Source organism: Mycetomoellerius zeteki, unplaced genomic scaffold (assembly GCF_001594055.1).
Source record: "Mycetomoellerius zeteki isolate Tzet28-1 unplaced genomic scaffold, Tzet1.0 scaffold288, whole genome shotgun sequence".
Lineage (NCBI taxonomy): Eukaryota > Metazoa > Arthropoda > Insecta > Hymenoptera > Formicidae > Mycetomoellerius > Mycetomoellerius zeteki.
In genome coordinates, this window is record NW_017257269.1 from 43,092 (window position 1) to 59,531 (window position 16,440).

General features: G+C 32.0%; 2 protein-coding genes across 2 annotated transcripts; one reads left to right on the plus strand and one right to left on the minus strand.

The window, feature by feature from the left end:
- The first annotated feature begins 2,143 nt into the window (after positions 1-2,143).
- LOC108724284 (uncharacterized) lies at positions 2,144-16,141 on the plus strand. Its single transcript, XM_018450592.1, has 6 exons — positions 2,144-2,238; positions 3,558-3,746; positions 4,939-5,132; positions 7,889-8,121; positions 14,762-14,985; positions 15,924-16,141. The coding sequence occupies exons 2-6, from the start codon at positions 3,560-3,562 to the stop codon at positions 16,124-16,126; spliced, it is 1,041 nt and encodes a 346-aa protein (XP_018306094.1). The 5' UTR covers positions 2,144-2,238; positions 3,558-3,559; the 3' UTR covers positions 16,127-16,141.
- Positions 6,126-13,105, minus strand: LOC108724293 (DC-STAMP domain-containing protein 1). Its single transcript, XM_018450603.1, has 8 exons — positions 12,740-13,105; positions 10,940-11,155; positions 10,516-10,817; positions 9,034-9,221; positions 8,770-8,941; positions 7,870-8,224; positions 7,181-7,509; positions 6,126-6,483 (listed from the first exon to the last, which is right to left on the minus strand). The coding sequence occupies exons 1-8, from the start codon at positions 13,028-13,030 to the stop codon at positions 6,162-6,164; spliced, it is 2,175 nt and encodes a 724-aa protein (XP_018306105.1). The 5' UTR covers positions 13,031-13,105; the 3' UTR covers positions 6,126-6,161.
- Positions 16,142-16,440: the final 299 nt, after the last annotated feature.

Here is a 16,440-nt window from a genome sequence, read left to right on the forward strand (position 1 = left end):
GATTCGTGAATGACTTTTTGTCGGCTATTAGGTATGAATAATTACGTTTTGTTTTTGGAATATATCACATGTATGTGTTTTTATGTTACTTATCTTTAAAGCAGACATTTCATAATTGTATGATAATACATTATTAAATATTATTTAAATCACTTATCCCCGACATTTTCACGCTTATGAAAATTGTATATGTAAGTCTAAATAGAGGGATTTGGTGAAGTGTATATATAGATCCTAATTATGTAGATATAAAAGAGAGCCTATCTATTTGTACATAACACGAGTAAATGAGATGAGACTTATACTCAGGTTTAAGTAGATAGAAAAATTCTATATCCTGACTTTCTCTTTGTGTGCGCGTGCGTGCGTATGTATGCGAAGAGAAACATTTGTATGAAAGGGCGACGCTGAAATACGAACGATTCGTTCATATTTTGTATAGATATTAAACAGATACCTCTTCCGTTTATCCGACTATATTTGATGGTGCATAGCTAATTATATTATTGAGACTGCTTGTTGTAAGCGTTGTGCGTATGGGCAATCGAGATTGATGGTCGCATTCAGCAGAATATTTATTTTGCAATTGTTGGAAGTTTCCTTCTCTAAAACAGAACTATTCCTAGAGTTCAAAGTATAATTCAAATTCGACGCAAAGTGTTTACCAAGTGTTGACTTCTGCTGAACGCGATCATTGATTAAAGATTTCATCTTCGCGTTATGTATATAAAGTTTAAATAAAGTATTTTAGCTATAACGTATCAACATCGAAATAAAAAAAACAATCCTTATGAAACAACTGTAGTCGGATAAAGAATGATATAAGAAGTACAGCTTCGATCATAATAAATTGTATAATATTTGACACGCGTGTTACACTATACGCACTATTTTCTCAATTGAACAAAAAATTAACTCTTTACAACTTATTTATTATGATGTACTCCGACATGGATATTTGTCGAACAATTGTGCGAAATAAATTATGCGATATTTTCAATTAAAAACTTGTGCAATGATTTCTGCAACTCTATACCTTTTTCCCCGCTGATATCCCAGAAAATAATTTAATTGATTAACAATATTGAGATAAAACTTTATGCGAATTATGCACTCGGTAATTATATAATGATTACTTTAATAACTCTTATTTGTTTCCAAACATCATATAACAACTGTCGTTGAGTCAGAGCTAATCAAAGCTATTAGATTAAAATATGAGATGTTTTTTGTGATGTTTTTTGTTTGATTATTCGATATTTTCTAATTATATTTTTCTCGCATAATCCTGCGAGAAAACGTTTGTTCGCACGTTAATTATATTTCTGCAATACCTGTTTTAATTCAAGTACATTTGTATGAGAGAAAAAAAGAGCTGTGTTTTAAGATATTTTTGTTAATAACATGACGGAAAAATATAAACGACCAAGCTTAACTTGAAAAGTTGTAGCCGTGATTTTGAAAAAAATGAGATAAACAATGAGAACATTTTTTGAAAATAACCACCTGAACTGTTCACAAATATAGAAAGTCTTGAAAAATTAGTATTGCTTAAGATTAGAAGTAAATTATTATATAATTATTGCGAAACCTTGAAGAAATATCGACTTCAATAAATTAATTTTATTACATAACAATTCATTCATATTGATACTAATCTTCAATCGTCGAGATAATATTGCTTCCACGATGGAGTTATGGATATAAATATAAATAAAATGAAGAATAATTCGCCAATCACGAGACAAGTCTCTTAAGTAACTCGAAGACTAAAAGTTGATGATAAATCATGTGATAAATCTAAAATTTTCAAAAATATTTTTCCGTTCCATTCTGTATCGAACGAAAATAATTTTATGATTTCTGGAAATGTTATTTAAAAAAGGAAAACTATCCAGTTAGCATTTTTAATATATAAATGCTTCTATAATTTAAAATCTATTTAAATTATATAAGCGTTTTTCTTTTTAAGAAGTTATTATGGTAATGACTTGGAAACCCTTGCGTTTGTAAAATCTCCGTCAGCGAGAAAAGAAAAACGATAATGCGTCATTAATGACGTGTTCCCCACTGATGGGTGCGAAGGTGAAGGTGCTAGCTAACGATTAAGTAGAATTCACAGAATAAATCGGTACCATCCCCACCATGCCGTTCGTCTCTTCGTACGTATATAAAGTCAAGTCACACGAGTGATATCTGTACAATTATATACGTCAGATTGCGAATAACACGTGTTAGGTGAGCATTTATATATCCCATGTCAATTGGCGCGATTTCTTCGTCGGGACATCGCTTTGAAAAATGAATGTGATTACGCAGTAAATTAACTATTGCGCTTTCCGATCCGAATACGGTTCAGTTTTTTCATCGCTGAATGTGAATCAGTGTGTTCCGATTGAAAAAGGATCGAAAAAGATCTAAAATATAATTGCATCGCGATTATTAATACTTGTGGAAGTTAATTTAATTATTGTGACGTTCTTCTAAGAGGCTATATTTGAAAAGATTATACGTGTCTCTAAGTTTATTCCTCGCTGCATTATAATCATCTCATCAATATGCAAATGTTTCTGCATTTACGACATGCCTCATCCGATATTTTTCATCATTGTTCGTGGTAAAATTTTTCATGCAATTTGCAGAATTTTTTGTGTAAATTTCATTTTTTATATATGAATTCTGAAATATTCTAAGATCTCTAAGATTTGTCACTCTTTAATTTCTGATGAAATCTTATAAAATTTGGAAAAGTTTATAGTATTTTTCTAGAAATTATAGATTGCAAAATCTTAGAAATAGAATAGAAAATCTTAGAATATTTCAGAATTTACATGTATGAAAAATTCTAAGAAGAGATACAGACATTTTTAGTATTTTTGAAAAGTGTCCCAATTTGTATAAAAATTCTGAGAAAAATTTTCACCGGATTATATTTTGCAAATGTCGATGTCGTTTTGACTTCTGAAGAAGCGTCGAATTAAATTCGCAAATCTCGTCCAGCTAGAAATAATTGGTCGATCGATGTTGAATCAGCATTCATCCGATGTTGATCACCTATCATTCCGACTGGGCGGTGCGTTATTAGATTCTTTCCAGCAACACACACATATAGAAGTAATACATAAAAAAGTTTCGACTATAAGTCGACACTGTATATTACTGTGTCACACAATATGACTGTGTTCTGTTGCTGGAAGAGCAAATGCTTATTGATATTCTTCCGAGAAACGCGCAGATTTTAATCTTTTATAAATACCATAATATAAAATCGTATAACCAGTGAGAACCACCGCACACATTTTTCATAACAGTAAGTAAAACGTACCAGAAGAATTGGCCAATGGCAGTCAAGAACTATCAAACGTTTTCGGCTCTGATTGGTTAATTTTTACGGTACACGTCTTACGGTTACAATTACGGAAAATGTGCGTGTAATGACGCTGGTAGATTCGCTTACGCTATTATGTATCTTTCAAAATTACTCGCGATACAACTTGCAGGTTTCCCAAACTTGAACTTCGTTTGCTTGCATTTAATTAGATGTATACGTGTTGCAGCAATGAAACTCGCAGTGTTATGCTTGTTGGCCATTATTTCTGTTGTTTACGCGGAGGAATACACTAATAAATTTGACAACATAGATATAGATGCAGTTCTTAAGAATGAACGACTGTTGAAGCGATATATCGATTGTTTGCTAGATAAACCCGACGTTAGATGCCCTCCTGAAGCTATTGAATTGAAGAGTGAGTATTGCGCATGATTTCTATACTCGTAATTATAAATGCAGCCCGGATAAAAAAAACTTTAAACGAGTTGAATTGAATTTGATTGTTTATCTCAGTCTGTGTATGCGTAAAGCATAAATTCTAATGGCTGTGTTCAGCAGAGAAAATTAATCAGCGCTAAGTGATTCTTTAATATGATTGGTCTTGCCCTTAATTCCTCATTGGATCTAAATGTATAAACCAATCATATTCAAGAATTTTACAACAGTTACAAAGCTGCTTTCTTTGCTGAACACAGCCAATGTTAATTATTATAAAAATGAATTCAGAATTGATGACATATGACTGAGTTATTTTTAAATTCTTTGTGCTATCTGGATAATTATAAGTAATCTCATCATTATTTATTTTTATCAAAATGCCTGAAGAGTATATAAATATACTGCAAAAAAGATCATTTTCAGAAGTAGTTTTAAAAACATATCTCTTAGAGACAAAAACATCCTAGAACTTTGTAACTTCTTATGTAACATATAAAAAGAGTTTTATTTACAAAATATGGGTTTTTTTAACCGAGATTGAAAAAGTTTTTTCTCAACAAGTATTTATCGTTCGCTAAATTATACAACTCCTTGACTAATAAATATTCAATTTGTTACAAAGTACGCCTCTAATATGTTAACACCTTTATTTAACAGTTAATAGTACAATACGATTAGCTATTAAAGATATTAATATGATTAAAGATATTTTTCCTAAGTGCCCTGGTAAAACAAATTCTCATATGTCTCATATTTTTAAGAATTTGCCATATTTTTAATTTACAAAGATTTCTGAAAAAAATACTTCAAATGTTTCCAGATTTTTTAAACGTTTTCTTCAGAAATTATAGAATGCGAAATCTTAAAAGTCTTATATAAAATATTTGACATATGAAGAATTCTAGAAAAGATGTGTAAATTTTTTCTAATATTTCTAAAAAATATTCAAATTTATATAAAAAGATCTGAGAATTTTCTAAAAATTGTAAAATTACGAAAATTACAGAAATTCTGAAAAAATATAAAATTTATATAAAAACTTTGAAAAATTATATGAAGATTTCTAAGAAAAATTTTCATTAGATCAAGGTCCATTTTGACATTATCAAGATAATTAGTATCCGATTGCATTTAGCATCATTAAATAAATAATAATCATGTAATTGCAGAACACATAAACGAGGCGCTAGAAAATGAATGTGCAAAATGTACGGAACGTCAGAAAGAGATAGTAAGGAAGGTGATAAAATATCTAGTGCAAAATAAGAGAGATTGGTGGAATCTATTGAAGGCGAAATACGACCCGGAAGAGAAATACGCGAAGAAATATGAGGAAATGGCCAACAATGAAGGCGTCCAGATTTAATCAGGAATCGGCAAGGAGAAAAATTAATATACGATATAAAATTATTATGATGCAGTACTAATTGTTATCGTCCTTGTAGTTGAGACTTGACACAATAAAAATTTATACATATGCAAATAAAACATTGTTCGTAATATATATGCGTCATAATGTATGCCACGTATATTTATCTTTATGTTTATCTCCATTGTTCGATGATACATAGAACCATCTGATGTTTTCCTCATTGAATCCTATTCATGTGACTCTCTTTACATACAAAAAAATCTCAACGCGATATAAGATAGCTGTCACTGAACGGAAAATTTTTGCTTGTGATACGGCAAGAAGTTTTTTCCAATTAGCGCTGAGCATAATAAATACTAGTAATCAAAGTTTAAGGCAATGTTGCGATAAAGAATAATAAGAACATAAACTTTATTTTCCGAATTTGAGGATTATGTAAAAAATATTAGGATATTACAATAGAATCAATCTCTGAATATCAAACTTTTCCGTCGCATCAGTATATATATATATAACTGATGTTATATAAATGATTTTTTATTTTGATATTAATTGTATTGGTATTTTCTGATTTTATTTAATACCGAAATATAAATTGATTGATGTAAATACAATTAAGTATATTATATGTGATATACTATCATAGAGAGATAAATTTTCAATAATACCAGCTTTTGATAATACATTATTATTATTATTATATATTATTAAAAATTGATATTATCAAATAAATCAAGGTTTAAATTATATATTGTTATGTACATTTTATAAAAAAAAACATTACCTATACAGAGCACAGGAAATCGAACTAGTTAAAATTATAGATTTCAATTTTTAGAAATAATTGTAAATAATAATAAAATTCTAAATTTAAATTAGTTATTTCCCTCATGTAACTTCTTTTGTAAATTAAAAAAAATGCGTTATACAAATCTGATATATACTATATAATATTAGTGAATATAACAGGCCGCATTATATCCACATCGAGCGAAACATTCGCATATACCGGTTCCCTTTCTATTTTATTACAAGAGTGTCGAACTCGTCCGTGTCGTCGTCCGTTTCGCCAATATCCGCGCAAGCATAGCAAATTCTATCGACATCGTCCCAGCACTCGGGACAATGAACGAAGGGACATCCGGGTGTCGTGCATCTATGGAATTGCGGACCTTTCCTGGGTTCCACTTCGCCGCAGATGAGGCACTTGTGACGTGCCCAGGCGAAGATCACCAACCAACCGCAGAGTGCTGGCCAACGCAACCTGAGGGCGATCCACGGATCTATGTCGTACTCCAGCCGATGAGTTCTGACTAAAGTCTTGACCCTGGCTCGCATGAACCTTGATATCGAAAATGAGATGAAGATCGATACGCGAAGATTTGAGCATTTGTCGATATTCCAAGTTTTATTACTTGAAACTAGTTCGAGCATTATTCGTATAAAATTCGCTATTTTATCTTCATCAAAATAATTAGCGCTCGAGATTATGTTACATTATAGATGTAGAAAGAGAACTGAATCTCTTATTCATAGAAAAGATTCCCAGATAACACACATGCATGGAAAGACTAGCGGTTATATTGAAGTATTTTAAATTTTAAAATAGCTAGATTATACAGATGAAAATATTTATTTAATTGTACGTTGTATTGTAATCAAACTGATTGCTAGAATATTTTAATTTTTTATAGAGTATTGCTTGTCATGCTTGAACCTTACATAAGGTCTGTTTTTATTGCTGCATTCTCTGATGCACTCTGATGCACGCGGTGCAATAAGTTGAAGTGAAACAAACGTATATTCACTTTACTTCAACTTATTGCACCGTGTGCACCAGTTCAGAGAGTGCTGCAATAAAAAACAGACCTATAATTATTTTGATAGCCCAACAAAATTATTTTCAGACCTGCATCTGTCTAAATTTTTATATATTTCAGCAAAATTGTCTTTTCCGTTTCTCGAAATAGTCATAGAGAAAAAGCAGATACTGGCAGAATCTGCGAATTTAACCGCAAGATATTTAATTCCTTCTCTACCTGGCGTGACCGAGTCTGCGTCTCAGGCTCTCGTTGTAGAGATATAACACACGCCTCTTCTCACGTTTTCTGTAGAAGAATGAGCAGATCACGCGCCGCAGCCGTTGCGTGTAAGCGGCGGTGAACAACAACATCCAAATGGCGAGATAGATCGAATAGATCTTGAGGATCATGTAATTCGGTACTTTACTGGCTTTCGGTAGACACGCGCTGTTAGATACCACGGTCTTTACTCGCCTCTTCACGTTGAATCCGCGGATGACGCTACGTATCAGAGAGGCTATCATTCCAATACCGCGAACCTCCAAGGTCAAGTCGTGGTGACCCGCCTAGAAAAAAATTCCAGTTAAAGTTGAAAACAGATCGGAAAAAATAAATAATTAAGTTATATAACGCCTTAGGAAAAACCGCATTAGATCTAGCCATTTTCACATGCTAGTTTATTATTATTATTTAAAACTTTCCTGATTACGTGTTCGTCGTAGATTTCCTCCTTTTTTTTTTGTATTATACATTTAAATAAATCAATCTTTTATAAAGTTAGCTTTTTTAAAATTTGCAAATAAAAGAGGTCCAAAAATTTAAACTCGAACATATGCAGAGATGTTTCGAAAGAATCTTGGGCTTAAACTCAAATCTAACTAGAAATAACAAGAATTGTTGATCGAATTGCTTTCCAAATCTCAAACCTGGGTATATTCCATGTAGGAGTGTCTTCTGACTAAATCGAGTGCTTCAAAGAAGAGTCTGTCCATCAGTATAAACGTCGTTATGCTGATCAGCTCGAGAATCAACTTCACCGTTTGTCCTGTCAGATGCACCCGCTCGGCTTGGCCTGGCCGCAGGCTGTATGGATTCACGAATTTCAATCTCTCGATCTTCTTTAGGGGCAGCAGGGTCAAACTACCGCGAGCCTTCCGTCTTGCATCGATCTTCCGGAAGTACGAAGTAATATATACGTTGTCATGCTCGATGTCGTTCAAGTATTTCTCGTGATACGTCTGAGCATTTAAGATGATTCTCAAGAAAACGAAGGACAGACATCTGGATAATTGTATAAAATATATTTTGTTTTAATGATGAACCTTTAGGCCTTTCAGGCAAATTTTTTTTATGTATATGGAAAGTTTTACTGAAGTCTCGAAAAATTTAGTTATAAAAATAATTTTGTTGGATCATCAAGATAATTGCGTAAAAAAAGAATAATGATCAACGCTGCAAAAAAGGTTTTGACATTTTTGCAACTAGCTTGAACATTCTACTATTTTGAAAGTTGAGCATTATAAATAATTATATTGATACTCCGACATAACTATTTTGATAATCCAACAAAATTATTTTTAGATCTACATTTAACTAAATTTTTTATTACTTAAGCAAAAATTTTCTTTCTGTAAATAAACAAGAAGCATTGTCGAAAAAATGTTTGAAGGTATATTCTATTTTTTGAAGAGTAAATATGTGATTCCATTAAAAAAAACAAAAAGTTAAACTGTGCAAAATTTTTTCACATAATTTTCTTCCATTTTTACTCTAAGAAGAGCGACAATTATCCGAGTTCTTAAAATCATCTGTATTCCTGCTATTACCTTTTAATAATCATCATCACTGACTCAAAAACTTTTCTGCGTGCGTTGAATTCGTGCATTACAGCCTGGGCAGCATCTGTGGCGTCGTGAAGGTCGAGAATCACCGGCATTTCCTTTACTTTATACTGCAGTTTCGCGTCCTTGAGGCTTTTGCTGAAGGCGTCTCTGGCTCCTTCATGAAGAGGAGACAATATCTCGCGAAAACGTCGCGGAGGAATTGAATGTGTTCATTCCTAAATTTTTATCGATGCGAATGATATTCACTTTTTAAAGCAACGTAGCCTTCGCCAATACCGGGGTCTACCTTTCCTTCGGGATCACAGATGTTGGAACCACCGAGGGCCTGCACCAGATTGCATACGAAGTTAAGTTTCATCGGCCAACACAGCAGCCAGGCCGCAAAGACCGTCACTGTATCGTAACACTTGTCGTAAGCGTCAGCAAACATATCTCTGAAAATCCGCATTAGTTAAATTTCATTAAATTAATACTAATTATAAGACAAATTAAAAACGTAAAATTAGAGATGCAAAATTACTGTCAAATTCAATTTTACAATTACTTACGGTAAAATTACGGTAAAATGGTAATTTATTGGTAATTTTGGTAAAATTTGTTGTTTCTTATAGTTTTATGCACAAATAGACTGTATTTTCGTACTTATGTATTGTAAAAAATTATACAATCATTCAATATTCCTAATAGGAATCGCTGATAGATTAACAGGGCTATTGTCTAAATCTAAACGTACACTGAAAAAAAGATTGGCTGCTGCAGCAAATTAGATGGTAAAAAAATCTTTTTTTTCAGTGTACCCTATTGAAAAAAATTACGTCGCAAAGTTACATAACGAAATCATGTAATTAAAACATGTAAATCACGCAATAGATTGTTCCAAATCAGTACGTGATTTTTTTAAATTACGTAATTTGAAAAGTTACACAATGACATTTTTTTTTCTTCTATTTCTATTATTTAATTTTATAAGTTTATAAGGTATGAAAAATATAGTTTAAGACTACTGTACCTGTCACACTTTTTGTTTTCAAAATTTTAATAATTTATTTGAAGTTTCTTTAGTTACTACGTACCTACATATAGTACCATAGTTTCTTAATTATTATATCAATATGTAGTATCAAAATAAAAATTTAAATTAAATAAAGTGTTTTTAAATTTTTTAACTTAATGACTAAACACTCTCTTATATCAAATTATTTTTATAATTTTTTTAAATTACCATTTTATCAGCCTCCATAAATTACTGACTAATTTACAGTAAATTACTGAGTAAATTATCGTAAAATTTGGTCATTTTCATCTCTATGTAAAATTAAAAGAAAGAAATATTTAGAAAGTTAACAAATATCACAATTGTAAAGCCTAAAGCAGTGATATTTTTGTTGAATTATTACAAAGAATTGTATAGCTATAGCTATACAATAACATTAATAGCTGTTATATATAGCTATTAATTCTGTTTTTAAATAAAATTAATTTTCTTATATTCAAGATTATTTTTCTTGAAAATTAATGAAATTAAAGAATATTTTACATTTTTTATTTATCTTCTTACAAAGAATCTTGCCAATCGTATTATTGTATTGGTACTATTATATCATTCGCCGGATTTGCACGAGAATGAATTCCTAGAAATCTATTTACGAGAAAATGTATCTAAAAATTATTTGCCGACTACGAAGTTCTCCGATGTTATTTAGATGAAGTCAGTGTTAAATATCTTACCTGCATCGTTCAGCACCATGGCTAAGCTGCTCTTCGCAGCGCGCCTCAATCTTCCTCTTGTACTTCGCCTCGTAAACATCCGCCTCGGACTTCGCGTTCGCGATCTCTTTCTCATGTTTCTCCTCGATCTCGTCGCTTCTTCTCGTATCGTCCTGGAGCTCATCCAAATAGTCGTTCTCCTCTTTCAGTCTCCTCATCTCCTCTTCGCCCTCGATTTCCTCGACTATCGGGCTCATCAAATCTCTCACCGAGGATAAAGTATCCTTTAGCTCGTTCGCATCCGTTTTCATGGCGAGCACTGCCTACGTATTATTAGATACTTTGGTTATATCGGTTGACTTTTTCGCGCGAAGTTTCATCGCACAAACAACTAATCTTCTTCAAAATTTGCTTATTGCATTATTATTTCAATTAGCAGATACACCTGTTGAAACGGCTTAAACATGAGATCGAAGCGTGTCTCGGTGAGATTGTATGTCAACTGCATCGTGCAAGCGAAAGTTCTCACCACTTCTTTAGCGTTGTACGTTAAATTGAATATAGGTCCCGCTATTATATATCCCAGAACGAGAGCCCTCAAAACATTGCGTCCAGATCGGCCAAGAAAAGTTGGTATTGTCAAAAGACAGATACATCTCACCTATTCAGATCGACAGAACGACGATTTCAATGCCAAATATTCTTTAACTGATGATAAATTTTACTGAAGTATCTCAAAATTGACGTAGTAAGTATTGATCTGAAAATAATCTTGCTAGACCATCAAAAAATAATGTAGGAAATTTTATAAGACATTCAAGCATGATGAGTAATGTTACAAAAAGTTTTGACATTTTAGCAATCAAATTGATCGATAATTATTTTAATAGATACTTTGATGATCCAAACAAAATTATTTTGTTGGATTTAGAGCTATCTAAATTTTAGATACTTCAGCAAAATCGTTCTTTCTATGTAAAAGCAACTTATATTTATTAAACATTCTATATATTTCTCTCTAATGTTATGCTATAAGAATATATGTTTTAAAAATATATATTCTTTTTATATGTCTAACGCAGCTAACTGAATAAAAATGTCCTTGTTTCAAAGTTCATATATAAATAGCATACAAAATTATCATAACTACATTTTCTTATTATCATTGGAAATTGCTTTGAACTGCACATTTACTCGACAAATATTTGCAATCCTATATAAGAATCGGATTGTGCGGACAAGGTAACGTGCATGACACGAATATACATTAAAGCACATTACGATGCAATAGAATTCACAGAAATATGGCAAGTTTCAATTTGTAAAATATTTAGCAAGGCAAACACGTAGTTTCGATCCGGTTTTATCAAGAATAGCAATTAGATCAATATAGTAACGTAATCAAATGAATTCCTGGGGAAAAGAGTGGGTTGCTTTCCAGCAACGGAAAACAGTCATATATTGTGTGACATAGTAAGGCCGAAATCAGACTACGCATTGAAGATTGAGGTTGAAGATTGAAGATTGAAATTTGACCAATAAAGACAAAGAAATTTTAGCCCCTTTCGTTTCGATTGGTCAAATTTGAATTTTTCAATCTTCAATCTCAATTTTCAATGCTTAGTCTGATTCCGGCATAATACACAATGTCGACTTGTAGCTGAGACGTTGATTAGCTTTTTTATTTCACCGTTAAAATGAAATAAAGAAAAAGGTCTCTTACATCCAAATGTCTTCAACCTTGAAACCTCTTAAATTGGAGTTTCACTTCTAGAAAAATAAATGGTATTGAAACGCAAAAATTTGATATTTGTGAAATTATATAAAACGACAGTCGAAAACAGCATTTTAGATTTGTATGAGTTGACGACTTGTCACAATTGGAAAGTACGAAATCGTACACAGTGTCGCCTGCATGTATACGTTGCTGGAAAGGACCTAGTACCTAAGGAATACACTAAGTTAAGAGAAAGTTAAAATGACTTTATTTTAACGTCATGAATGTCAAAGTGATAATTTTTTTATTATAAAATTTGACATTTTATTGACGTTAAGAATAAAAAAAAAATCATTTTACTTTTTTGTTAACTTTTGTATGTTCCTTGAGTATCTTTCGCAGAGAGATATCAATGTCGATGCTTAATCAAGTACGTTAATAAAACAATACAAGAGTATAAAAGTAAGATAATATAAGAAGGTATAAAAGATAATAAGTTAAATTGAGTGAAGTAAGAAAAGAGATTACCTGTATCGATGAAGCGCATCCTATCGATAGCATCACGACAAGGATGGCTCCTAGAAAGATACTGGTATACGTGTCAAATTGTAGATCGACGATTATGCCCTCGTACAACACGACAGCTGCGACAAATCCGAAAAGAAATCCGATAAAGGCCCTCGCTTTCCGATGGGTGCCGATCGGATCGTAGCAGACGTGAAACAGGGTTGGACATTTTTTCAGATAATATTTCAGGAAATTCCTCCGCGTTCCCTCGATCAGACGACCGCAGAGATTAATCCGCTCCAAGCCGGGCATCGTTTCCTTCTTTTACGAAATATTAAAAGTCCACACTGATAAGCCACTTTGTCGCGGATTATGAAACGCGAAACTTTTGAGTTGATCTCTGAAATCAGACGAATGTGCATTGGTCGAATGGAATCGATTTTTTCCTGGGAGCGAGTTTTCTAAGAGGGTTTATACTGTTTATAGTTGGGACAAAAAGCATTTACATAATGCTTTTTATTAGCAACTGTATAGAAATCTAGCAGCTAAACAAATTTTCTAAATCATTAACTTTTTTTAGAAAATTAACAGCTAAAAAAGTATAATTTATAGAATTAAATTTGTTAACCAAAAGGAACACAAAAGTCAACAAAAAATAAAAAAGCTTTATTTTGATTCTTAATGTCAGTAAAGTTAAATTTTGTAATAAGAAAATCATCAGTTTGACTTTTTCTTGATGCGTTCCTTGAGCGTAAATAATTTTCTAGCGCGCTAAACGATTAATCTTTTAGCACACTAGTTGTTAGTAAGAAAACATTGCATAAACCTTGCTTAGTATAATACGATTTGTAAGATCTATAGACAATTAAAGACACAAATATTATATCTATTCAACATTTTTACTAAAATATTTATATTATTAAAATATTTGAAACAAAATTAAGACAAGATAAATTGCTGTTTAAAAATAAAGTTATTCAACAAAAAAATATTCAATGAAAAAATCTTAAAAACATGGAGAAATGTCATAAGTTTGCTAAATTAATTGTAAACTGTTTTGCTCATGTGACATCGTGATTATTATATATGCTTTTCAAAAGTATACTACCAAGATGACAATAGCAATTACACGAGGAGACTTCCAAGAATCAATTTTCTCCGCGACAGAGGACGATATTGCATTACTAGCAAGTTATGCAAGGCCGAAATGCCTCAAGCGGAGAATTTAAATTTACGAATTAAAGAAATTTTGCAGAGAACGGATAACGAGAGTCGTCAATGATACAATCGTCCCTTATGCGAGTCGTCTAAAAGTCGAGGTCACGCACACGTAATACATCATTTATACCATCTATGGAATACGAAAAAAGAATTGAAACATGAGAATTCTTTTCACGTATATGACGCATAAATTCCTCGCTATGCGTTTTATCCATTTATATATTTTTGTACTTGACACAAGTATAATGATTGCGATACCACATAGAATTAATCTCTCTCTCTTTTATATTTTTCATACATTTTTATCAAATATATAAAAAAATTTTATCTAATGAAATTATTACGTGTTGTTTCTTTCTTTCACTTCTTTTCTGACAGAAAAACGTTTTTATATTTTTTACAATATTGGATATAAAATCTTTAAATTTTTTATAGCAATTTTTATGAAAAAACCATGATATAAAAATTAAGTTCTTAATTATATGCAACAATAATTATGTATATAATAATGTGAGTATAAAATATCTAGTTATTCTTTTAGAGTAATAATAATAATTTATATAATATATATAATCTAAAAAATATGTTTAAAAAAAATATATAATTTTAGTAATGTTTATAATTTGACGATAAAAAATTGAGAGAGGGCTGAATTTAGAGAGAAATATCAATTGCATCGACGCAGGAAGTGACTTCATTGCGCGTATTTTTCTCGATAAATTATGGCAAGGACACAGGAGGACGATTTTGTGCGACTAACGAACCGTGTCCAAGTCCCTTATAAGACATACGAAGTAATGAGTTTCATGAGCAGTGAATCAGGAGCAACGCATCGATCTTATCCGATACGATGAGATACCTAGTCAACGTCTTTATCATCGTGTGTGTCCTTTCGTCCTCTTCCGTTCTTGCTGAAGAGATGTACACCACGAAATTCGACAATGTAGACGTGGACGCGATATTAAACAACGACAGGCTGTTAAACGGATACGTGGGTTGCCTGCTTGATAAGAATCCCTGCACCCCAGACGCAGCGGAACTCAAAAGTAAGTATGCGTAGGACGGCGAAGCATCTGTTCTCCATGTCCCTTTAATCCTTTAACCAAGAGGAACTCAAGTATATTCCGAGATTTGGAATTTTTTTTCATTCTCAGTAAAAGCAAAAAAATTTTTTTTAATTCTATACGCACCTTTTCTTCTAAATATAAATTTCTTAAAATGAGAATTTTTGACAATTTTTAATTTTAAGGAATTTAAATTTATAAGAGGGTGCATGAAAATTAAAAACAGTTCTTTTGGAAATTTTATATGCCTTGATATTTGAAAAATTTATTTCTCTCAAGACACACCTGTATAACGCATTCTGACTTTGTTATTACATTCTTGCTAATGAATGCAAACGAAGATAAAGTGTCATAATCTTAGAGAATCAGTGCAATCCACTTAATGCTACTTCGAAGCATTTAATTGACTAATCAAAAGAAAAAAATTTATTGACAGAATGAAAATGCTTCAAAGCATCAAGTGGACTGTATGCTCTAAGGCGGATTTTTTAAAATCTTTTTCAATTTGCAACATATTAAATAATAAGCTAAATTTGTTGAGATACCTCATTAAATGCTTCAAGCATGGGTCTTTTATCAGATACCGCAAATACGACATTCAAAAATAAAAGTTTCAATTTTCATTTTATTATATTAAAAGCGATTTTTTTATTACAATGACGATATCGTTTTGACTGAAACGAGAGTGAATAAAACGTAATTTTCACAATTTAAAAAATATTTTTACTTCGCTTCTTACTCGTTTATTTATTTCTAAATCTTTTCTCCTCATTTTCTCTTTTATAAAATTTTTACGGCACACTTCTCGCAAAAGATCCTTTGCGGCACATCAGTGTTTCGCGGTGGTACTGATTGAAAAACCTTGCTAAGATCTTACTAAGAAGATAATAATTATTATGATCTCAATGAAACCCCTTTAGAGAATCTGCCGGATGCGTTGGAGCACGATTGCGCCGGTTGTAGTGAGTCACAAAAGAACATGGCCGACAAGATCTCTCATCATCTAATCGACAATAAACCGGACGAGTGGAAATTATTGGAGGACAAATATGATCCTACCGGAGCATACCGACGGCGTTACCTGGAGAACAAATCCGGAGACGGCGGAGGCAGACTTGATTAAGATCATTTTCCACGCCGTAAGGATCATAATGACCAACTCTAATCCGACCTTGGCTCTATCCTCCGGACTTGATTGCTCGCCTTGTAATCCTTGTCACATACGCTGGTTTCATTTTACGTAACGATTACGTAATGAAAAACCCTGTTGCGTTCCATCATCTTTCGGAGCATGGAAGTTTCCATGTATATAGTTAAACGGGATATTAAAAAAAACAACAAAATATAAATGCTTGAGTTTTACGTTGCATTTTCACACTAACGCGCAATTCCTTTTCTTGCTATAAATTTGATTTAATCCTCTGAATCTTAAAAGAA

What these genes read in the sequence shown, in the direction of transcription:
- LOC108724284 (XM_018450592.1), top strand. Translation starts at nt 3,560, where the DNA reads ATGAAACTCGCAGTGTTATGCTTGTTGGCCATTATTTCTGTTGTTTAC. An exon ending in ACAATGAAGGCGTCCAGATT is followed by an intron (nt 5,133 to 7,888) that starts TAATCAGGAATC and finishes TATTCCATGTAG; the next exon opens with GAGTGTCTTCTGACTAAATC. An exon ending in CTTGCATCGATCTTCCGGAA is followed by an intron (nt 8,122 to 14,761) that starts GTACGAAGTAAT and finishes GCAGTGAATCAG; the next exon opens with GAGCAACGCATCGATCTTAT.
- LOC108724293 (XM_018450603.1), bottom strand. Translation starts at nt 13,030, where the DNA reads ATGCCCGGCTTGGAGCGGATTAATCTCTGCGGTCGTCTGATCGAGGGA. An exon ending in TGTTTAAGCCGTTTCAACAG is followed by an intron (nt 10,818 to 10,939) that starts GTGTATCTGCTA and finishes AATAATACGTAG; the next exon opens with GCAGTGCTCGCCATGAAAAC. An exon ending in CCTACATGGAATATACCCAG is followed by an intron (nt 7,510 to 7,869) that starts GTTTGAGATTTG and finishes ATTTTTTTCTAG; the next exon opens with GCGGGTCACCACGACTTGAC.